The sequence below is a fragment of the Rhinolophus hipposideros genome, assembly GCF_964194185.1.
Source record: "Rhinolophus hipposideros genome assembly, chromosome: 7".
In the NCBI taxonomy this organism is placed as follows: Eukaryota; Metazoa; Chordata; class Mammalia; order Chiroptera; family Rhinolophidae; genus Rhinolophus; species Rhinolophus hipposideros.
Genome location: NC_138053.1, coordinates 70,129,756 through 70,154,467, shown reverse-complemented (window position 1 = coordinate 70,154,467; position 24,712 = coordinate 70,129,756). Strand labels below are relative to the sequence as shown.

Sequence of the window (24,712 nt, the reverse complement as noted above, 5' to 3'; positions counted from 1 at the left end):
TGGACTAGATCTTTTATGAAACAAAAAAAAGTAGCTGGATTAATAGACAGCCTATGTATATTGGACTTCACTGTTTATTTGGAATAACATTTGGAAGTAACTTACATTTTTTCTGTGCCTGGAGGCATTATTTTCTATACCATTGCTATCGTCTGATTTCCTGTATGGAAAATAAAAAGGAAAACCACTAGATGTTTACATTGCATAAAATTAAGTCAGTATACCATCTACATCATGGCTCTCAGGTTAATGTGAAAGGGCAACATAGACAGAATACACTCTTCCTAAAAATGTCTTACTCATAATGTTGATTGATTTATATTTTAGTTTTTATTGTGTGGATGTGTGTGTGTGCGCGCCATTGCTTGAAGAGGAACCGTTACCACAGATGACATTGACAAAGACCTATTTACTTAATGCAGGGAGAGTTGCTTCTCCGTAAGCATGTGTGGGGGTTTGGGTGCATGGCTGTACTTGTGTGTTGTTTCAACACATGCAAGACAATAGCCAATCAGGAACTCAGCCAGTATGCGAGATAACAAGTGCTGTAATTTGACATGTTATTACATTGAATTAGAGGCTAAACATGGTTTTTATCTACCTAATATGTATCAAAGCAAAAATACAAAGCTGGCCTTCAGATTCTTAAGACAAGAGTGACTAAACTAGGTAACAAGGGTGTATAACTAGTGACCTTCTAGGTTAGGGGCAGCTTAAACCCATTAAGCTATTATCACCAGAGGATAAATTCAACCACCTATTCAACTATCAGTTAAGTCAAAATTTGGGGGAGGAGGGCAGGTAGGTGAGATTTAATGGATTAAATATTTGAATGAATAAGATAATGAGTGAGCTTCTTGTTGAACAATTTGAACTGAGTAGCTTGTTTTGATGTTATACATTTAATACTATTTTTAAGATTCATTTTCACCAAGAAACTGTGAATTGCTGATATCTAAACACACATATATATATATAAATTATATATAAACTATATTAATAAATAGCATGTATTCTCTGTCAAGAAAAATTCATCTCTTAACTAACAAATCTAAAGTAGCATTGGTAAAAGGTTTGTGTAAATGCATTCAAGTGCCCTTGATACTTGTATGAAATCTAAAAATATTGATGAATAATTAAAGATGAGAAAATTGAAACACTCTCAGCGATCTCTGCAGAGTAGTATAGGATGGAGAAAATGATGTACAATATCCAAATTTTCCAAAAATTAAAATTTAATTCATTATACTAGAGATTGCATCTGTCTGACATTGCTCCTAAGGTATTCTAGAAAAAAATATTTTAAAAATATTTTTTTAAATAAGGTAAGCTACATAAATGAAAATTAAATTATTAAGAATTGATAGTCTGCTCCATATTGTTCTGGCACCAACCTTTCAGAGTGTGTTTTTAACAAGCCAGGGTGCACTGAGACCAGACCAACCCCCAACCAAATGTGACAGCAAGAAAATGGTTGGAAACACTGGGGAGGCGGAGTTGGGAGAATAGGAGAATCAGGCAAGGCTATCATTGTTTCAACTATTGGAATGACTGTCATGTATCTTATAGGGACTCTATACATGGGAACCAGACAGATAAAAAATTCAAATCAATATAAATAAGGTGTCCAAGCTGTCCAGAAAGAGGTGCAACTGTAATAGTCTATGATTCTGAGACAGCACTGTGTTTTTCCTATCTAGGGTTCTGGAACTCCTATGGAAGCTCCTGTCATGTTGATTTATTTTACCCACCATTATGTGAATTGAGTAAATTAATTATTTTGAATAATGTCTACAAACATCTAAATGACACCTGTACACCCCAGTCCTGCTCTTTAACCATGGCTATAGCACTCACACTTCACAGCTCCCGTTGGCGGATAAAGATAAACTTAATTGCTATGTTTCATTGGAGTAGTTTTGCTCAGGCCTCCAATTTCCTAGTTTTCTCTTGGCTGCTTTCATCTGTCCTCATGTTCCTGGTCCCCAACCCATGGCTCTGTTATTCAGATATTTGTTTTTTTGAAGTATCACTGACATAGATATTACATTAGTCTCAGGTGTACAACATAGTGATTCAACATTTGTATACCTTACAATGTGATCACCACAATAAGTCTAGTAACCATCTGTCATCATACAAAGTTATATTGCTGACTATTTTCCCTATGCTACACATTACATCCCGTGGCTTATTTATGGGTATTATGTTAAATAAGTCAGATAGAGAAAGACAAATACCAAATTATTTCATTTATATGGGAATCTAAAAAAAACACACAAAAAATAAAACGAAACAAATGAACAAACAAAACAGAAACAGATTCATAGATACAGAGAACAAACAGATGGTTGCCCAGAAGGGTGGATGAAAACCATGAAGGGGAGTAAGTACAAACTTCCGGTTATAAAGTAAATGTTACTCAAATGTAAATCCCAGTCTTGGCCACCTCCACCACTGGACTCCACTCTCAGTTCTCTGGTTTGAAAGAACTAGTATCTCCCAGCTTCACCAAAACAAATTAAATCCCTGGTAATTTCCTTCCCAGCCCTCCCTAGAGTTGAGTCGTGCTCAACTCTAAACAAAGGTGGGGCGGGAGCTATAAGAGAACTAGTGACACAATTTGTGTGCTTTCAAAAATAATGACTAAAACGAATTCTGGGCCAGTGATTTTCAACATCACACAGAATCAGAATCAGTGATAGACATTTTGAAGAAATACAGATGCCCACGCACCAATCCCAGAGGTTCTAACCCAGAGACCCAGTAAGGTCTGAGTAACTGTAATTTTAAGGAACATCCTAACTGATCAAAAATATAGCCAGGGTTGAGAATCGGTGCTTTACACAAATTGCACTTCCTTATGGTTACTGAACACCTTCTGTGCATCCAAGCCCATGCTAAGCATTTTTCCATATATAATATCATTTAATCCAAAAGCCTTATGTCATATGTGCTATCCCATTTTTTGAGAAAACTGAAGCACAGAGAAGTGGAAGTAGTACGTGATGGCGGGAGACCCCCATGCAGGCAGGCAAACTCCAGATGCTTTCACCACAACACGCACATGTACAGAAAATAACACACATGATATACTCTTGTGATTGTTGTCCCTAACTGTAAACATTTTATTCTATTTTATTTTTATCTGTATTTTACTCAAATGAAAATTAATTTGTAAAAACTAATACTTACAGCTGCTCAATTTGTTCAAACTCTTTCCCATCATCTGTGTAAACAAAAGAAGAATATACATATTAAGACGGGTTCATGATTCTTACAGAGCCTATATGTTCGGTTCAACTTTCCCCGAGTTAAGAATTCACTATGTTGTTGCCCATTTTTGGAATGAAAGAGAGACGTGCTACATTTGACAGCTGCACCTCCATCACGTCTTTTCCTGCTCTCCAGACCTTACCTACAATTTCAATCAAGCATAGTCTAGTGCCTGGAATTTTCAAAAACAGGATTGACTTATTGGTTACAAAATTACTCACGTTATAAGTAACCAAAGTCAGAAGACAATACAGAATTTAAGATAAGTTTTCTTAAGGGAGCCATTGGTTTCTTAACCCATAATCCATCAGGTACAAGCTATTAATATAAAAACAGGAAACTGACAGGACAATGTCTCCTTTACGAGAACTCCAGAATGTTTTATAAAATATTTTTTAAATGAGTTATCAAAGTGAAATAATAACTGTTTGTCTTTAAAATCTTTTTTATTAAGCTGTAACAGAATTTTCCAATATTTTTAGTACAACGCATATATTAATTGGTGTGTCAGTACCAGTAACACAGAAGAAGGGGGGAGGGGAGATCTACTTAGTAAGTTGAAATAGAAAGACCATCAATACAAACTCATAGTTCACTGTAACCATTGAAATTAACATAAAGACCACTCCAAAAACAAAGACTAGATTTTTCCCCACAACTCTAAAGTCCCTGTAATGTAGAATCGTAACATGAGAATGTTATCTAAAAAAATAAATGATACCTGGGTGCTTCTTCTTCTGGAAGTACATTTCACAAAGCAGAATAATAGTCACTAAAAGAACAACCTCAGCAGCAATTGCAAGAAATGGTTTGAGGGGCACCAAATAACTCAGCACAACCAGTTCAACATGATCTTCACTCTCGCCTAACTGGAATATCGCATGGCACCAGTAAGAGCCCTGATCTTCCTCTGAAAGATGCATTATCTTCAGCTTTGTTTCATTAGCATGTTTTCCACTGATCACGTATTTATCCTTCATTTGAACATCAAGAGGAACCTAATATAAGGAGACATGAAAATCCTGTAATATTGCATAAAAGATATATGTCATAAATGAGCTACAGTTTTGAGCGAAAGTTATAAAAAAGATAGTGCCAAGAAAACTGCTTACCAGGAAAGGGCATATTAAAATTTGCGAAGCCTTATACATCACAGAGCTCAAGTCTTATAAGAGTTTGATCTCCCAGAGGTAGCAAACAGAGGAAAAGTGTACTTTGCTTTCAGTACTTAACACTGAATGTTTGAAACTATAGCATGTAGGTCATTGTGGATAAATACTATATGAGAATTAAACATACAAAAAAAACCCCAGCCATCTGTGTTTCATAATTCCTTATTAGCTGTTCAAGAACTTCCTTGTTCACAAGCATAGGACTACATTAAATCAACTATTAAATTAATGACGCTATTAAATCTGATCACTCCTATAAAGGAAGATCACTAAATCCTGACATTGCAAGTTTTTTTGACTGGAACTGAAGATGAAATCTTCAGGCCTTTGAAGCTGATGTCAAAGGAACGGCAGAAATCCCCAGTGAGCCTCGTGTATGTGGTCGTCTGCCCACCTTCTGTCTTCTCATATCTGAATTTCTCTCTCTATCAGGCAAGCGGGCTTCTGAGATTCATTCAGTGTGGTTCTCAGGAACCATACTAAGCTATTTGGAGGCTTATTTATTTAATCCATTTAAATTAAATTTTATTCTCAGGCCATTTGTTGCCTTCACTGCTCTATCCCTCAACTGCAATGCTCAATAAATGCTAATCTGCATACAAATATTCTCAGAGGTTGTCTGATAAAGAATAATGCCTATTACAAATGTACCCTTTCTAACTCAAGAGCTGATCAACTGAAGTACTGCATGGTTAATAGGCATCCCCAGTGATTCTGATGCAGATGGTTGGTCTACATTTTGAAAAAACACTTGACCTAAAGTTTTGACCTGCACCCCTTTCCCTGCACTTTTCTCACATCCTAATATTACCAGGCTTAGGGCGAAAGTAAGAGAAAGTTGGTAGCAAATGGAGAGAAGCACAGACTACATTCTAAAAAGTTTAATATAAATTAGATTTAGGTTATTTTTCTCTAGTATCACATATGCATAAATAAATTATTTCAAATGCTACAGTTGATATATTTCTCTAAATTAATGTGTTTTAAAGAATATATACATATACAAAATTATCACCTTTCCTAATCAATAAGAAGATAAGCAGAAATATTAATGGTTTAAGTCTACTCCTAAATGATTTTGAGCTACTTCTTTGAAAACAAGCACAGAATCAGTCACTCTCCCTTTTAAGTCCTTCGTCTGTTTCCTTCAACAGTCTATGATAGCATCAATTTTGTCTAAGAAGTAATTTAATATTTCATTGTAAGATCTACACTGTCTCATCCCGGTTCCTTCTAGAATTACAGCTTGCCTTTCCGAGACTTTAATTACAATGATGATTAGCACTAGAGCAATAGAAAGGTTTCCCCTAAAGGGCAATTTCCTAAATTTCCCTGCTATTAGAGGTTGTTTGGGAGGAGGACAGAGAGCCAGAAATGATTTCTTGAATACTCATGTTTTTCTTAATATCAGCTCTTTAAATAGTTATTAAATCCTTAATAGGAATTTTAAGTATTTGGCGTTCCTTAAGTCTCTGGAAGGCCAAAAGAGGCCAATCACACTTACTAAGAGAACGTTTAAGACCTAAGTTTAAATTACCAAATTTTCATTCTTCTCTCAAATGGTGCCATTGTATTGCATTCTATCAAAATGTTTCCAGAGACAGAAGCAAAAAAAGAAGACTCCCTTTTCTTCCAGTTACTTTCATGCAATTATAAGAAAAAAAAAGAATCTTTTTTTGTTGGGGTTATTTCTAAACTCACCCACTAAAAATGAATTGTAACTTCTTTTCAAATAATTTAAATAAATTGCTAAATCTGAAAAACAAGGTACCAGCTAATGAAACATTAAGAGTACCTTCAGATGTATAATATGCTAAAATCATCAAATGACAACTTCATTTATTACTGTTCTTTCTTCATGAAGACATACCAAAGAACAAAATAACAGAAGTACAAATTGTCCTAGGAATTCTGAGTCTGTTATAATCTTATTATTTATGAATTTTGTTTTCTTCAAATCAAATACGATCTTACCTGTACACTCTCATTACTACTGTACCAGGTCCAATTTAAAGGAAAACACGCTTCACATTTACATATCAAGACAGTTGAATCTCCCACATAAGTGATCAATGGTTTGTTTTTTCCATGAAGTTCAGGGACTAAGAAAAATTTAGAGAAATATATATTAATGAAGGAGTCTGAATAGGGGAGGATGTATTCAAGTTGATAATATTTTCTTTCAGTTTCTCATTAACATATGATTTTAAGTAGTTTTAGTTTAGTTCTATACAATTTATAGTAGGCTGCATAGCAGTAACAGTAATAGTAGTAGATAGCTCAATATAATTGTCTGGAATGCAGAAATAGATAAATGACGTTCTGTGATTGAGCCTAGTATAATAGCAATTACAAGGATTGTAATAAACTGTTACATACTTTGGATAAGATAATTTACATTTTAGGACTATTTCTACCTACTAAGTTACTTTAGAACTCTTTTTCCCAAACTTTTGCCCTTAGATGGCATTTGAGTGAGGAGACATATTTTAAGGATATACATTCTTTAGTTGATACAGATTTATGAAAAGCTATCAAAGAGTTGGAGAAGGTGGGAACATGAGAAAGGAATACACAAAAATTAAGAGGAGGAAAACAAAGAAGGAAAGAAAATGAGATAAAAAAACTTCATGTGGTTTTGTAAAAAATCATTAATAATCATTACAATAAATTTATTTAGAAAGTTTGAAGTAGGTACAATTAGTAACAAAATTAAAATGAGCACTGAATTTAGAAAAATTAAGTTTTAAGGATGTGAATAATTTGGTGAATAAATTGAAACATAAAGAACATAAGCAAAGTAATAAAAAGCCAACCAAAAGCTTCCGTGGTGAAACCAGTTTCTTCTGATTGTCCTCAAAGGACATATGTAGTTATTTTTACATTCAAGGTACAGACTAATCAACAAAGATTACTTTTGTTGATTTCTTTTCTTTTACTAACTTTAGCAGGTTTTTGGTTTCGTATTTTTTTGTTGTTTTATTTGCAACAGAGAGGATGTATGAAATAATTTTTAATACTATGTTGACAAATTTTATAGATATTATTTGATATTCACTTATCCTATTTTTAGATTTTATTTTTGGGAGGGTCAGATTGGGGCGTGAAAAGATCAATTTTTATTACTAAAACTAGGTTTCTAGATTAAATGCATTTTCTAAATGTTCTTGGCTTTCTACTACCCAAAGATAATTAGGCCTTTGCTGAACATATGAATTTAAAGATGAAGAAGGGGGAAATAATTGGTAACAACTAGAATTGGTAAATAACTAGAATAATTGTATAACTACCAGAGAAGGGGGAAAATAGAGTTGGAGAATATTTCTTTATGGGTTCTGTCCTTAGGTGATTATTACAATGATGAGCGTGGGAAGTCTTCTTTTCTCCTAATTGTTTTAAGTAGGCTTAAATGTAATTACACATATCACCCTGTCCGTCATCAGGACTTCGAGCAACAGAGTGTTGAATGAGGCACTGCTAGTAATAAAGAGGTGCAAGTAACAGGAAAGTTTGTCACCCATGAAAGCATAAATGTTTCAAGTAAGATGTTTCAAATAAGTAAATGTTTCAAATAAGATGACCGAGCAATCTGTAAGTCAATGGTTCTCACACTTTTCATAACCAAGGAAACACGTTTTGATAAAATTGAATGGTCTACAATTTTACATCAACCAAAGGTGTTAATTGCCAAGCAGAATTTATAATCACCCCACTAATAGTTTATGAAAACCTGGTAAGGTACCACGAGGGTGCTCCTGAGGGAAGAGAGAGATGAGTACATGTAACAAACTTGACTGAAGTTATCCAGCCAGAAGAAACTGGTGAGCTGACTTTGCCAGAGGTGTTCTGAGCACAACTTTTGAGAGGCTATGAGTGCCCCACCTTCTATTGGCCACCATTAAGCTGAGGGACATTAAGAGACACATACTTAATATGTGTCCATTTCAAAGCCCAGGTCATAGGTGTTTGAAAGAGACAGCACAGTGTGACAATGATGTAACAAAGATAAGATTTGGGTCCAAGAAATATGTGGATTAGAATTATAGCTTCAGTGTTATTGATACTGAGGACAAAGGCAGGTTATACCCATCCTACAGTGTTGCTGTAAAGAATTAAGTACAAGAAAATAATACATAATGTGCTTGGTGCAGAGTAAACATCACAAAGTTCAAACTTTTGTTGTGATCATGTAATGATACTGCTTTTTTTAACTGAGCCATTTGTAATGCACATGGTCTTTCTCCATAGAGGTCGTTAGCCAGCTTTATTGGGTAGATTATCATCATATGCAAGAATGACTGGGCCAGCTGTCCATGTGAAACAGAGAAGAAATAAGACCAGCTCAATATCGCTTTCTAATCACATTTCATTCTGATACACCCAACACCTGGTGTAGTTTTATTATTAAGTGAAGTATATGTTGGGTATAGTTTTATTATTATATGAAGTATGAGAACATAGAGGCACCTGAAAGATAAAGGCCCACTTGGAAAGATCAACCCTACTTTAGGAGAGGCCTCAATTAAAGACCTGCAGAATCAGCAGAGAGCTGAGCTTGGCTAAAATAGGAGTTCTTTTCCAAAACCACAAGGTTCCTTCTAAACCTCAGATGGAGCAGAGCCACACCGGCGTACCACTTGGAGAGGTACAATATGTACATGCTTGGCACTGCTCTTTAATAATGCAGCTGTGATGCCGTTAATTCTAGAGCCAGGCTAGGCTCACCGTAAAACAAACACTGCTCTGGAGGAAGACTTGGAAACTGGTTGTGTTGGGCACTAGTCAAGGGCACAGTTTCTGTTTTCTCATTTTGCTGATCTCCCAGATACCAACCCTACTTCTCAATCTCAGCATACTTCTTTCTGGAAATAAATTAGGTCATGTGTTAGCTGGAAAAATATGTGTTTAAATATGTCCAAATTTTGAAATTTACTCAAACAGACTAAGAATCAAAAGTGGATAAAAAGCAACATTTGGGGAAAAACATGGCAGAAGACAGACACACTGTTTCTCAGTAAGCCTCTAGGAGGCACAGGCTTGAGAAACATAACTGCTCCCTGAAAGGGACTTGTCAAGAAAATCATGGCTATTTTTTGAGGTTTGGGTGGGAGACACATATCTATGCTATTAAACCATCTCAGTTAAATGTTAAGATCAGGGTATAGACTGCAGATAGCTGACAGTGACAGTGATGCCAGAGGGAAATAAAATCCAATTCTATTTTCCTTTCATCTCTTCTGTTTTCTTTTTTGTTTTGGGGTTTTTATTTTTTACTATCTCCTAGATTAATGGCCAAGATGACATGAACCACTGCTCTGCTATGCTTTATATGGCCGATAAATTATAAAATGCACTATGCTCAGGGAAGATCAATTTGTTTGAACTGCTCCAGAGGTCATCGTTGGTTCTGGGTTGCTGCTTATGTTTGGAAGTATTTATGACTAGAAGGACAGTGATACAATATTACAATGTGTCCTGTTGACCTTTTGGAACTTTGGATAAAGCTGGACACGTGAGAGTCTTGGGACTGAAAGAATCCATATTTGAAGATGGTGAAATTGCTGATTCAGACTAGTGTCTAGGAAAGTGGGGTCTAAGATCTACCCAATGAAAGTGAAAGTCCTTTGTAGGTAAGATTGGAGATTTCTGTCTGCATATCCAGGGACTAGAAAAAAATCAACCTGTGTCATTTTTGGTTCAAGAATATTTATGTGTTTTCAAATTAAAGATTCTTCCATATGGTCAAAGACAGCTAACTTCAACGCCCGGGTTTGAAGCTAAAGTTCCAACTGATTCTATTATGTTGCACTTCCATACTTTGACTCCTTAGGTACCTCCCAATGAAGACAGATGGCTGGGCCAAAACAGATTTCATAGACTTGGTACTATCAAAATCTCACCATGATTTCCCAAATGTCCTATGTCCTATTACTTGTGCTTTACTAACCACATTTCTGCTAAGATATTTTAACATTGATGAATAGTGTAGTTTTTAGCAACTACCTCAGAATATTTGACTCACTACCGAGAAATATTGTAGACTATCACTTGTCTTTCTTGGATGAAAAGTATTCACCAACACATTGCTCAGTCGCAAGCTTCCAGTGTGACTTTTGCTATCTGTTCTATTACTGGCATCAATAGTTAAACACACAGTCAACAGGTTTCTTTGCATCGTATTAATCAGTGATGTGGAGGCCCTTTTACAATCTTATAGTAATAAATCAACCAGCTTCCACAAAGGCAAAAGCAGGAACTTTGCTAATGAATTGTTCTAAGAACTCAGGCTCATGCACTATAATTGACTCATATAGTCAATAGCAGACTTTTTTTTTTCTTTTTGCTCAATTTAAAATAGAGGATAAAACAGGCTTTTCATCCACACTCAGTTATAGTGCTGCTAAGGAAAGATAATCCTTCTCCTTCTGAAAAACCATAAGCAACCTAGATGGAGAAAGAGCATAATAGGATATTGAAAAAAATATATACCATTCTATAAGCCCTACAGATCTAATCATATAACTATAATATGAGTTGTTCTGCAGATGCCAAACATCTTTAAATTGTAATCAAATGAAATTATTTCTCCAAACAATATTCAATTTCGATGAATTACAAAGAATTATTTTAGTAAAAAAGATCTGGAAGGGCCTAATTTATTAATTTTATAAATAGCTTCCCAATATTATACATACTTAAAAGTTACAATAATGTTAAGCAAGGTTGGAGGGAGAAAGAAAAAGACAAGAGAAGAAAAAGGAAAAAAAAAAGAAATGAAAGGAAAGGAATAAAGAAAGGAATTGTATATGGTGTATCTATACTTCACTAAGTTAAATTAGGCAAATGGTGGAGAGAAGGTTAATAGAAAATTAGAAATACATGATCGAAATAATCAAAATAGAAAATAGAAAATACATGATCAAAATAGAAAATACAAAATACGTGATCGAAATAGTCAAAGAATGATAATAGTTTCTGCCTTTTCAGAGACCAAATTGCGTAAACACCAGGATTTATTATATTTACCAAGAGAAACATTTGTAAAACCACATGAAGGAAATGAGTCTGAGTGTAGAGGGAGTATGGGAGAGATATAGGAGCTAACAATCTTAAATCATGGCAATGATGAAGTAAGCCATTCTGCTATTGATGGGCCTTTGGGGCAGTATCCATATTTTGTCAGAGCAGCTAGCCAGAGTTCACAATTTTCAGGAAAAGAAGAGCATGATTTCTCATGTACCCTTCGAAACTGATGTGAAGCAAAGCCCAAAATAGTTAATACAGCAACCGACCTCATTTCTCAAAGAGCATTACAAACCTTGTGGTTCGGTAATCTATCGCAGAATATGAGTTTTTCCATGAAGATAATCGTCCAACTCGAATGATTAGTCTTTACTATGAGAGTGAGACCTTTAAAGTTTTGATTTAATGATGGTAAGAGTAAAATACTTTAATTAGTTTGTTTCCACAAGGGAGAGCTATGGATTATATTCTGGTGTTTTGTCCTTACTTGATGAGATCAAAAGCAGGCAACCCTTTGTTTCTCCATATTATTTTTAAATTTGATGTATCCCTAAAATCCCAAATCCTGGAGCCACTGACACAGAACACAAAGCATATTCTCATAGTCTAGGAGTGCAATAACTCAGACACCTAGAGGACTATTATGATAGCTCTGAGTTTACAGAGAGAGAGAGAGAGAGAGAGAGAGAGAGAGAGAGAGAGAGATTATAGATGATAGATAGAGAGATAAAAGAGGTTGCTATGATCTACAAATAACCTGGAAGCCTGGTCTTTGAAACTAAAACCTGTGTTTTAAACTAGGGAAAGAAGGCAAGAGTGGGCATGGATTAGGAAATACAAATTCTATCACTGGGAAGACATTAGGAAGCATTATTTTCAAGGTTGCCACTTATGATTCAATTGGAAGCATACAATTTTCTTTCAACTGCATTATGTTTAGTATTACGATAAAAATTTCAAATTTGGGGGATTTAGAATGCTAAGAATATAATGCTGAAGTTAGTCTACCAATTATTAGTACTGACCTTTAAAATTAAATGTGCCCCTTTGTTCCTTTTCCTCTTGAAAGAAACAAGAGTAACTTCCCATTTGTTCACTATTAATGATGGTGAACCTAAAGATAATGTTGTTAATATAGGTGTAGTTCTCAAAACACTCATTAATGAAAATGAAGACTTAGCCATTAATCAAAATTTTAAAATAGAAAAAAAAAATTCTTGAAATATGCAAATTAGGATATTAGCATAACATTTATGTGACAGCAAAGGGAAGAATGCCAGTCAGCAAAAATATTTAGAATTTCACTAGTAATTACATCTAGCCACACAGATTAAAATTTGGTATACTCACATGTACCGGGTATACAGGATGCTTCCTGTGGCATTGATGAGATAATTATTCTCAAGTAGTTCATCACCTTTTTTCCAAGTCACATTTACTGAATGCACATCCCTAGATGTTGTGAACTGGCATGTGAGTTCTATATTAGAAGGTCTTTGTAAAGTGATATTTTTTTCTACTGGGACATCAGAATGTTCTATGAGCCAGAAAAGAAAACAACAACGAAAAAGATGTAAAAGTTACATTTAGGGGAAATCCAATATATAAAAACAGTCTAAATCATCAACAATAGCACTCAACTGACAGTTTCTTAATGTAACATTCCTTTCAAGAATGATTTTTCTGTCAACATAGATTTGGTTCCCTTTATTCTTTCACAAACACAGCTGAAGAAAAGTTTTATTAAAACATTAACAGAATCACAAAAGCCTAACTTTAGTCTCTTAAAATCTCTAATTGACACAAATATAGGGGAAGGAGAGCAGTATAGATATAATACCATATGTGCTGACAGTATAGAAACAGTGCAACTATAAAATCAAACAAAAGCTAATGGGGAGAGAATGTAATGATTATTTTAACTTCTTTCAGTAATCATGTTATTGGTAGTTAGTACAAGAATGCTTTGTGTATATTGTAGGTTTGTGTGATACACTAATTCTGTCATTCCCAGTTTTCTTAACTCCTTAAGAACTTGGAGGAATTGGGTAAAGACACAGATGTAACATGAATTTAAATAAACATCCCGTAGTTTTGAATTTTTACTAAAATTGAAATATCAGTATAAAGCCATGAGGTGATATATCTATATATAAGTATACAGACATAAATATCCCACTTATGAAGGAAGCATAGACCCAACTTTTTTTTCCCAAACAGTGGTAAATAAAAAAAAGAAAAATCAAGCAAGTACATGCTCTTCCTATACTAAATGTACCACTTGTAACCAAATAATAGAGAAGGAAAATTTTATAGAATTTCAGCAAATAAGTGAAGAAATGTAGTACAATGATGTTATAATCTCTAATAAATCATGGATCTAGACATTTTGCATCAACTGCTACAAACATCTCGGAAACAGAATCGTGTGTTTTTTAAGGAGGAACACCCCACTACCTAGGAAATAATCTGGCAGTAAAGGGCAGGGGTTCCTGAAACTAAGTCTCTAGATCCACTTGCTAGTTTACAGGAAATACAGAGGATGGGGAAAAAAGTTAAAACCAAATTATAATATTTAGAATGCACACCTGGGTAATAAAACAATTTCAAAAAACAAGGACGTGCCTATACAGAAATCAGCATAGCGATGGTTACTCTGAAGGGGTGGTTACTCTGAAAGAGCTGTTCTGGGAGAAGGACTTCATTGTATAAACGCATTTGTCAACCTTGTGCACAATAGTATGGTATCATGAAAAGTAGAATGCAGAGCCAAAATGTACAAAGGAAAAAAAACAGAACTTAAAATAATATCACTTTTGATTACATTCAAAATTTTACAAAAATGCTTCCTTAAGCAATGACCAGGTGCAAAGTTTGCAGACAGGTAAGTACAGCTAAGTGTGAAGTGCTTTGTGAGCACATGTTTGAAATAACTGTTCATGTAACTCCAAAATTGTTGAATTGATTTTATGCACAAAAAGAAAAAAGAAACACCTTAGGTATAGCAAGAGCATAAGATACAATTATATGGGGGGAAAATTGAGTCAATAAAACTAAAAGGATGTACACATTTCAGTACATTTTCTGAGCATCTACTACACGTCAGAAATTATACTAGGTACTAGTTATAGAAGAAAATGTCTCAAAATGTACTATATTTAGTCCTGAGTTTATTTTCTGTCAATTTTCCTCACTTTACCTTTAGCTCTGGAGTACCCTTAAAAAGGTAGTCCTGTCTCTCTGTCAAAGAAATGCACTTCCTTAGTCAATTTCATGAAGGCGTTCTCTACACACAGTCTCTGTCTTCATCCATGTTCTCATTTCAATATAGCATATTTTGGTATCTTACCATGTTACAGAAAGTGCTTTTTCCAGACATTGCCACAGACTACCTACTCCTTGAAATACCCTTTACTTTGCTTCTGTTTCATGTCTAACATTTTGTTAGCTACACTAATTCTTCCAACTACCTGTAAATGTCGATCTCTCTCTCTCTCTCTCTCTCTCTCTCTCTCTCTCTCTCTCTCTCTCTCTCTCTCTCTCTCTCCCCCCCTTTTTACTTTTCAATTTCACACTCCCATGTTGGATTCAGTGGTTATCTCTGATATCCTTTGTTTCTAAACCTCTTGGCTCCATTCAAGACTTCCTTCCTTCTTCATCCCCAGGTCTAGAGCTCCAGGTGTCTACTGAGTATCTAAACCTAGACATCCCACAGGTACTTCAAACTCAATATATCCAAGGGAGATGCATTAGACTTCTCTTCTCCTAGTCACATGCAGTAGAATTGTTGATTTTACCTCTGAAATGTCAAACCAATTCACCCAGTTTCAGGTCACACTACCCCCCAAACATGTCCCCTTGGCATGTTGAATATTTTAAACTGAAGGAATTTGAGAAAACAGCAAAAGCAGAAAGATCCATCTGACCCCCCTTACCCTTCTCCCCTGAAACAGGTCATAAAACCCTCAGGTGAGAGGTACTTTCCTATACTTGGAGGAAAGAAGCATCCTTATCTCAGAAGACAAAAAGACAGAGAAGAATCCTAACAAACAGCCCTTGCTAAGTTTCCCCCGGTTTATTATACTAATCTCACACTCTCTGACCTATCTATCACATGCCTCCACAGCTGTCCACTTTCATCAAACCCACCATAAAAGACTCAAGTCTGTTTATTTGGGTCTTCATTTCCTTATGAAGGATCCTATGTTACATAAAACATATTAAATAAATTTGTATGTTTTTCTCCTGTTAATCTGTCTTTGTCAGTTTAATTTTCAGACCCAGGCAGGGACCCTAAGAGGATCTAGGAGAACTTTTTCCACCCTCACCTTCACTATCTTTCACCAGGACCAGACAATGACCTCCTAGCTTCTCTCGGCTACAGTTTTTCCTCCTCTTCATATTTTCTATAACACCAAAGTTTTCCTTCTAAAGCAAAACTCAGGTTAGGTTATTTTGCTGTCCTGATTACATACTTTTCATTTACAAATAAAGTATCTTTGTTCTTTTTTTTTTCAATTGTGGTAAGAACACCTAACATGCTCTCACTGGCTAATGTAACAAAAGATATCACATATACTGCTAATAGTTATGTAGTGATTATATCACTTATTCTTCACAGCAGTTCTATAAGTACCATTATTATCATTCCTACTTCACAGATGAGGAAGCTGAGACAGAGAGGTTGAGTATCTTGTGCCAGGTCATATATCAAGATAATGACAGAGGTGAATCTCAAATTTAGGTGAGGCTGAGCCCAGATTCTCATAACCAACAGTATATACCAACACTCAAAAATATGAAATTCTCCTGACAATGGAATTGACTTCTTCACTTTCAAACTATTGATTCAAGACTTTAAATGAAAGAAAATATTAATAGAAGATGAAATGAATGTATAATGCAGCAGTATAGCAATGTGATAATAGAGGAATGGTATGATCAACGTATTTGAAACATTCACAATTGCACCTAGATGCTTCTATTAGAACTGCAATGGAGCCTTTTTTTATGACAGGCCTTCTCCAAGGCCTGATTGTTATCTCACTGTGTCTTGTAATACTTTGCAGGTGTTTCTACAGCTTGCTTTCTTTCCTATCAGGAAATTGCAAGCATATGTAAATGTTTTACCTAGAACTTTGTAAATGTTTTAAAATATTTTTAAACTTTAAAATATTTTATGGTTAGCCAACAAACTAATATGTCAGTTGAACTCAGTGTACAATGTTTCAACTTCCCCAAAACTCCACAACTGCAGGGCATTTCTGCTTTATCAGAGTGTTGCAAAAATATCCATGACATCTACATTTCCAAGACTATACATATTTGCTCAGTTACTGAACTATATTTTTAAAAGACTGTTCTTAAAATCATACAGTAATTTACATGTCTAAATATTCTCTTATTTTTATAATTAAATTTTGAAGCAGTTTGTTATTTTCAGAGAAACGACAACAGGTAGACCTTAATGGGTCCATTTAGGAAACATATCACGTGTAATAAAAGTCTAATTTGTTGTTTTATAAAAAAGTTTTAAAAATGGAAAAAGCCAATTAAAATTTCTTCCATAGGACAGTGTTTCCAAACATGCTTTAAAAGCAGGAACTCTTACTTAAAAGAGTTAAGTGCACTACAACATATAAAGCTCGTCAAATGGGACGACTCTAAGCAGAAGAGACAGGAAATAATTGTAATAATTTATTTAATAATTTCCTTTATTTTACCATGGAAGTCAATGAGGTCCCATATTACATCCTAAAATATAGATGGAACATCCGGAATGCTTACAGAAATAGTCAGAAGGCCATTCTGACATGGGGCCAACACTCCTTTAAAAATTGAAGCAATCAATCCTATTTTTAACATGCTGTGGCTCCATTTATGTGATGTTTCTTACCATATGGAATTGCACTGACCTTATAAAATAACTCCTCTAAGTGAGAATAAAACACAGTACCTTAAACTTCATATTTAATTTTTGTAAAATAATACAGGAACATCACTCCTCGATTCTTGTCATTTGGTACCACCTCCCAAATTAAATCTCATATTGAAGCAAGAATCACGATCATTTCTTTTCACTGAATCTGTCAACAAGCTATTTATATCAGCCATCTAATCAGTGCAATACTCATGTGATACAATCTAAAATACATGTGACTCCTGAATTCTATATCATAAGCTTAAAAAGTAAACCTACCAACGTGCAGAGAAACTCTGAAGGATGTTAAGTTCAACTTGAGTACAAAAGTATATGATTAAGAAATTATTTTATATATATACATATATATGTGTATATATGTATATATATATGTGTGTGTGTGTGTGTATATATATATATATGTGTGTATATATATATATATATATATATATATATATTCCCCCCTCCCCCCGCCGCCTCCAAGTTCTGTCTTTGGAAGCCCTCAAGACCCATGGACTAAGTGGCTGGTATTATATAAGCACAGCTTATTCTCAAACTTTTGGGAATTTTATGCAGGCATCCTCAAAAATAAAGGGAAATACTAGAAAATGTGGATGGCTTCTACACAAATGAAGCCAGGTTTACCAAACATAATTCATCAAAGTTTCAGAAATATGATGGAAAATGTACTAAAATTAGCCAACAAAAGATGTTGGCTGAATTTTATTAGACAAAGTTCCTATGGTCACTGTTTCCCTCCACTTCAATCAGTACCAGATATAATGGTTATTTCTTTACTTTCTAAACTGTTTTAAGATCATTGCAAAGAAAAAATTTAAAAGGTACATGGTTCCATTTGAATTTAAGGAAGGCATATTTCTTCTCATCTTCAACAGTGTAATATAGATACAGGATTGAGTAATAACCCAAGAATTAAACCCATTTTTCCACAGCATAACGAACAGGACAGTAGTGTAACTACTGTTTACATCAGTTATCGAGAAACTATAGCAAATGGTGAAACTGTTTTAGTAATCAAATAGGTTACTATTACTTTCAAATAATTAACACAAAGTTAATCTAACACTGTAGCAATGGGTTATTATATTTTGGGTAGCCAGAATCTGAACACCCTTCCCCTCTGTAAGTTTTGGTGAGAGGCAAAGCCCCACTGTGGACACCGAAAAGCCAGATATTCCTTCTCCTTCCCCATCTGACAGTGAGGGCATGGCCACTTGACTAATCATATCCTCTCACCCAGGACTTTAAAGTAAGAGGGGGTGCTTTAGGCAGTATTGAGAAATTAATCACCATAGCAATGGCATATGTCTAGCAATGATAGGACATCATTTATTCATTTACCCATTCATTCAACATTTATTTACTAAACACCTACTACATGCCTTTCATTCAAACATTCATTCAGTTTTACTAAAAATTTACTATGTGCTTTTATTCTAGGCACTGATATTAAGAGTCCAGTGCTAGTATCAATATCTTAACCAGACTATTTCAGGGTTCCTTGCTCTCTGTCCTCTTAGATCTTCGGCATATTCCAGAACTTGGTTTCCATCCTAACCATAAAACTATTAGAAGAAAACAGGGGAAAAGCTTCTTGACATTGGTCTGGGCAATTATTATTTTTGATATGACCCAAAAAGCACAGGCAACAAAAACAAAAATTAACAAGTGTGGGACTACCTCAAACTAAAAAGTTTGTGCACAGCAAAGGAAACAACACCCTGAAGAGAGAACCTACGGAATGGGAGAAAATATTTGCAATCTATAATCTGATAAGGGGTTAATATCCAAACAACTCAATAGCAACGAAACAAATAATTTTAAAAAATGGGCAAATGACCTGAATAGACATTTCTCAGAAGAAGAAATACAAATGGACAACAGATATGTGAAAAGGTGCATAATGTCACTAATCATCAGGGAAATGCAAATCAAAACCACAGTGAGATACCACCTCACACCTGTTAAAATGGCTGTTATCAAAAAGACACAAGATAACAAGTGTTGGTGAGGACGTGGAGAAAAGGGAATTCCTGAACACTGTTGGTGGGAATGTAAATTGGTACAGCCATTATGGAAGTAAAGAGATTCCTCAAAAATTTAAAAATAGAACTTCCATATAATCCAGCAATCCCATTTCTGGGTACTTACCTAAAGGGAATGAAATCAGAATCTCAAAGAGGTATCAGCACTGCCATGCTCATTGCAGCATAGTCACAATAGCCAAGATATGGAGACAACCTGTGTCTATCAATAGAAGAATAAATAAAGAAGATATCACACACACACACACACACACAGGAATATTATTCATCAATGACAAAGAAGGAAATCATGCCTTTTACAGTACATGGATAAAACTGGGGGACATTATGCTGAGTGAAATAAGCCAGACAGAGAAAGACAAATACTGTATTTCACTTACATGTGAAATCTGAAAAAAAAAAAAAAAAAAAAAAAGTTGAACTCAGAGAAACAGAGAGTAGAAGTGTAGGTTACCAGTGACTGGGGAAGTGGGAGGAATGAGGCAATGTTTGTCAATGGTACAGTTTCAGTTATAGGATGAAAAATAGAGAGCTAATGTACAAGCATGAAGACCATGCCTAACGTTCTATTGAACACTGGAAACATACTCAGAGAGTAGATTTCAGGTGCACTCATCACACACAAAAATAACTATGAGTGAATAGGGTATGTTAATTAGTTTGGCTATATAGTATCATTTCTATATATATATATATATATATATATATATATATATATATATATATATATAAATCATGTTAAGCATTTACACCTTAAGTACATACAACTTTAATTTTAAAAATATATTTTAAAAAGGAAAAAAAAAATTGTGGAACCTGATTCCAAAAAAATCTGTGAAAGAGTAAAAGTCCAGGAAACAGAGAAACCTATTTTTTTTAAAAAAAAAAGTACAAAGATATAAAGCTATATCAAATGTGTCAAAAAGTTTATATTAATGATGCTAGAAAACTCCAGGAAACGAATAGAATAAAATAGGCAAATTTTTTTTCAGATTTCAAGTCAGAAACTATTTGTGAGTCAGAAAGTCAATTTAATAGTTACCACCAGATTGTTTTAATGGTGGTATTGGAAGAGAAGAGAAACTATCAGAGTGTTAACACACCTATTAGGGGTGGGTGTTGCTTGATGAACATTTCATGTTGCGTGCATGCATGCATGGATGGTGCATCAGATTACAGGATAAATTCTTTGGCTAGCATTATAAGACGTTTGAAAAACATTGAAACAATAGAGAAACAGAATAGCATATGGAAATCTGGAATATGATTAGGTTAGTATTTCAAAGCTGTAGGAAAAAGGAGAACCATTCAGTAAAGGGTGTTGAAACATTAGTTAGCTATGTATCTCAAAATAGTAATAAAGTTAGTGCCCTATCACACACAATACATAATACTATTTCAAATGGGTTAAAAACTAAAGGGTAAAGAACTATGAAAATAATAGAAGAAAAAGAATAAATGAAACTTCTTCACAATAAAGAACACCAAACAGTTTAAAGACAAGTGGGAGACAATATTTGCAACTTCTATGAAAAGTATAGATTAGTATTCAAAATTTATAGCTCTCTAATTTACTTACATCAATTAAAAAATATATAAACCCAATAGGAAAATGGATAAAGCATATTAACAAACATGCACACATATATAAGTATGTCCAATTCCAAAATGCAAATTAAACCAACCATGATATAGCTTTTCACACTCATGCTGGCAAGGAGAAAAAAGTTTAATAATATCACGTGCTGGTCAAGATCTAGAAAAAATTATACTCAAATATGCAGGTGGGAAGAAGGGCTAAATTGTAAAGATGCTTTGGAGGGGCATTTCCAAGTATCTATTTTATGCACAGAATTTCTAATTCAGCCATTTTACTTTGTAGTATTTATCCAGGAAAACACACAATCATGCCCAGAGAGAGATATGTACAAGTGTTCATTGCTGCATGGTTTACAATAGAAAAAAATTAAACAAACTAGAGTCCATGAAGAGAAAAATAAGTAAGCTGATATACTGTGTACACAAGTAAAGGAAACATACTAGTTTTGTGTAATTTGGCTAGAGCTCCAAGAACTAACGTCGGATGATAACAAAAAGCAATTTTCAGAACAACAGTATGGGTTGATACCACTCATATTAAAGAATACAAAACAACATTATGTAGTACTATATAGTTTCTAAGGATACATACACACATTGAACACAGTAAAAGAGAGAGAGCTGGAAGAGAGAGAGAGCACACGGAGACAGAAGTGGTGGGTGGTCCAAGGAGCTTTGACTTCCTCTGACAAGTTTAGTTTTTATCCCCAGAAGTTCTATTTGGCTATTTTTCAAACGTGTTTTATCCTTTTTTTTTTAAATAGGAGAATATTCTTTTCTCATGTTTTACTATTTCATTTTTATGTCCCTATCTAGTATTTCTGCAGTCTGAAATTCTAGACTGTCTAATCCTACTGCTCCTTAGCTCACTCTCAGTGTTGGGGGCGGCTTCACTGCTCTCTGTGTGTCTGTCTTGTAAGCGGGTCCTCAGTAGAGATTGCATAGCGAGGGTGCACAATGCATCCTTCCATAGACGTTTGCCATTTACTTTCCTGCGGATGCATGGCCTTCTATGGCCATTTTTGTTATCAGCTTGGAAGCTCCTGTATAATGCAGGTAATGTGAATTTGTGATCCAAACCTCCTTCAGCACAGGCCCTTGTCATTGAACACTCAGGAGTTTTTGTTTTCGACGCAGAGGAAGAGCTGAAACTGAGAAGTCAACTTCTCATCGCCTTGAGCTGATCAGAGAATTTTTTACCCCTTAGGTCAAACCTTTCACTGTATTTATAGCTTAGGAAGGATCAGCTTTCTGGGAGTTTCCAGTTCCATCTCCCCTCCTTGCCTACATTCAAGGCTTTGTCCTTACCTCTGTGGCTCTTGAAACTTAAGTGCCTTGGCAACAAACACAAGGGAACCTAACAGGACATCAGTTCACAGACCTGATGTGTTGGTTACCGGTTTTGGTTAGTGGAAATTGTCTTTACTTTTTTGTATATTTAGTTATATATTTAAAAGAGATTTGCTGTATTTTAGATTTTCTAGGTAAGGCGGGAGGATTTTCTGATTCTCTGATTTACTGTATTGCTGAAAATAAAATAATATTTCAGTATTTTTAATGAACTCATTTTTACTTATTCAATTAAAAATTAATAAAATATGCTAAATACATATCAGAGGAATAGAAACAGTACTTCTCTAGATGTACTTTATTGAAGATGTAGCTTTTGACTTAACTCTCAAAGACTGGAAGGGTTTGAACATCAGTAGGAGGGGAGGAAAAAGATGGGATTATAACCCACTAGGTTCCCTGTCCCACTTATGCTAGGAGGTCCCATGTCTCCTTCTCAGCACCATCATCTAACTTTTGGTGAGAGTCTTCATTAAATGTTAACAACCATGTGATTATTAAATCATTTGTCTTCCCATGTTGAGGGGATGGGGCAGTTACACAGCTCTTTTTTATTTGTAGAGCAGTGGTTCTCAACTGGGGTTATTTTTGCCCCCCCCCCCAGAAGACATGTGGCAATATCTGGAAATGTGTTTAGTTGTCAGAACTTTGTGGGTGCTACTTAAACCTAGTGGATAGAGGCAAGGGATGCTTCTGAACACCTACAATCCCCACAAACAATCCCCCCAGAACAAAGATTTATCCAGCCCACAATTTCCATATTCTTGCTAATGAGAAACCGTGGTGAAAAACAAAAGTTAATTGCAACTATTGCCACTTATGTTACTACAATGGATCTATCTTCTATCTTCTCTCTCTCTCTTACTTTGTGAATGTTAGCACTCATTTTTTAGTCTGCCTCTGAAAAACATCATAAACATTTGCACTTTGTTTGATTCATTCTAGGACCTTCTCTGCAGCAAAATATCTGAGCAGCCAAATGTAGGGGACTCTTGCTTCTTGTTTTTCTCAATCTCATTGACCAGGCATCTAGCCCTGGAGTCTGAGTGATCCTCACTCAGGCCTGTGGCCTGGCTGGCTCCAAGGCAACACGGCTACCTTTCCTGACCCTGACTCGTCTTCCCAAAGTTTACTCTGTACCTTAGTCTACATATCTCTACATCTAGTGACTGCTTTATCTACCTCTATCTCTTACCAGGACCATGTCAGGCCAGCTGCTCACATGTCAACATGATAAATAAAATGTGCCATTGGGGAAAGCCTACACTGGCACTGCCAAGGTTGTCAAGAAAACTGCCAGCAGATGTTTTGATTTTAATTTCTTTGGTTCAATTATAACACACTGAACGAGATACCAAACAGTATAATATGCAGAGGAAGTGCAAAAAAAAAAAAAAAAAAAAGATAACAATAACGAAACACTCTACTGCTATGACACATAAAATAAATTCTAAATATTGACAATGGGAAACAGTACAGTGATATAAAAATAGTCCATTATCAAAAGATCAGGTTTAAAAGTCCAGTGGTATCAGAAAGGAAAAAATAATTTTAGTTAAATCAATTACACCTTCACAATATATTCATTCTTTCAGCAAATGCAATTTCTAACACAAACTTATTTAGAAATAAGGCAATTAAAATAGATTTGTTTTCATTGTTTTTTGAAACTTACATAGTTTCAAACTAATGTAACTTTCCTTAAAATAGGTATAATTGTTTTAATGATGCTGTTGAAAGGAATTAGTAATTGGGCATTAAGAAAGGCTGCATAATATAAGGGTTAATAACATGGCCCCTGGTGCCAGACTACCTGGGTTTAAAACTGAACTCCTTGCCACCTGTGACCTTTATTGGTTCTCTTAACTCTTTTCGTGCCTCTTTTCCCTCATCTGCAAATTAAAATGATAATACTACCCATTGCACAGGGTTGTTATGAGGATTAAATTAACTTTTATTTAGAAAGACATAGTCACGTACCACATAGTGAGTTTTCGGTCAATGACAGACTGCATGTACAACGGTGGTATGCCACATAGCCTGGGTGTGGAGTAGGGTACCATCTTAAGTTTGTGTCAGTGCACTCTAGAATGTTCATACAACGATGAAATCTCCTAACCAGGGATTTCTCAGAATGTATCCCAGTCGTTGTCATGCAGGACTGTACATGGTACCTCGTCAACACCATGTGTCTATTCAGTAAATAATTAGCAACATTTTAAAAACATACTATAATAAACAACCAGGAATTCATGAATCAAAGGTCATGTATTTCGTTCTCCCAGGCACAGGATCCTGTGTTTCCC

General features: G+C 35.0%; 1 protein-coding gene across 1 annotated transcript in view; it reads right to left on the bottom strand.

The window, feature by feature from the left end:
* The window catches only part of EMB (embigin), a gene marked incomplete at its 5' end in the record, with an annotated part of 45,413 nt that overhangs the window by 4,656 nt on the left and 16,045 nt on the right, over positions 1-24,712 (bottom strand). Inside the window, 6 exons of the mRNA XM_081053181.1 lie at positions 106-160; positions 3,196-3,229; positions 3,998-4,274; positions 6,423-6,550; positions 12,497-12,585; positions 12,822-13,008. Of these exons, the coding sequence (XP_080909307.1) occupies positions 106-160; positions 3,196-3,229; positions 3,998-4,274; positions 6,423-6,550; positions 12,497-12,585; positions 12,822-13,008 (770 nt within the window). The remainder of the gene's footprint in view (positions 1-105; positions 161-3,195; positions 3,230-3,997; positions 4,275-6,422; positions 6,551-12,496; positions 12,586-12,821; positions 13,009-24,712) is intronic.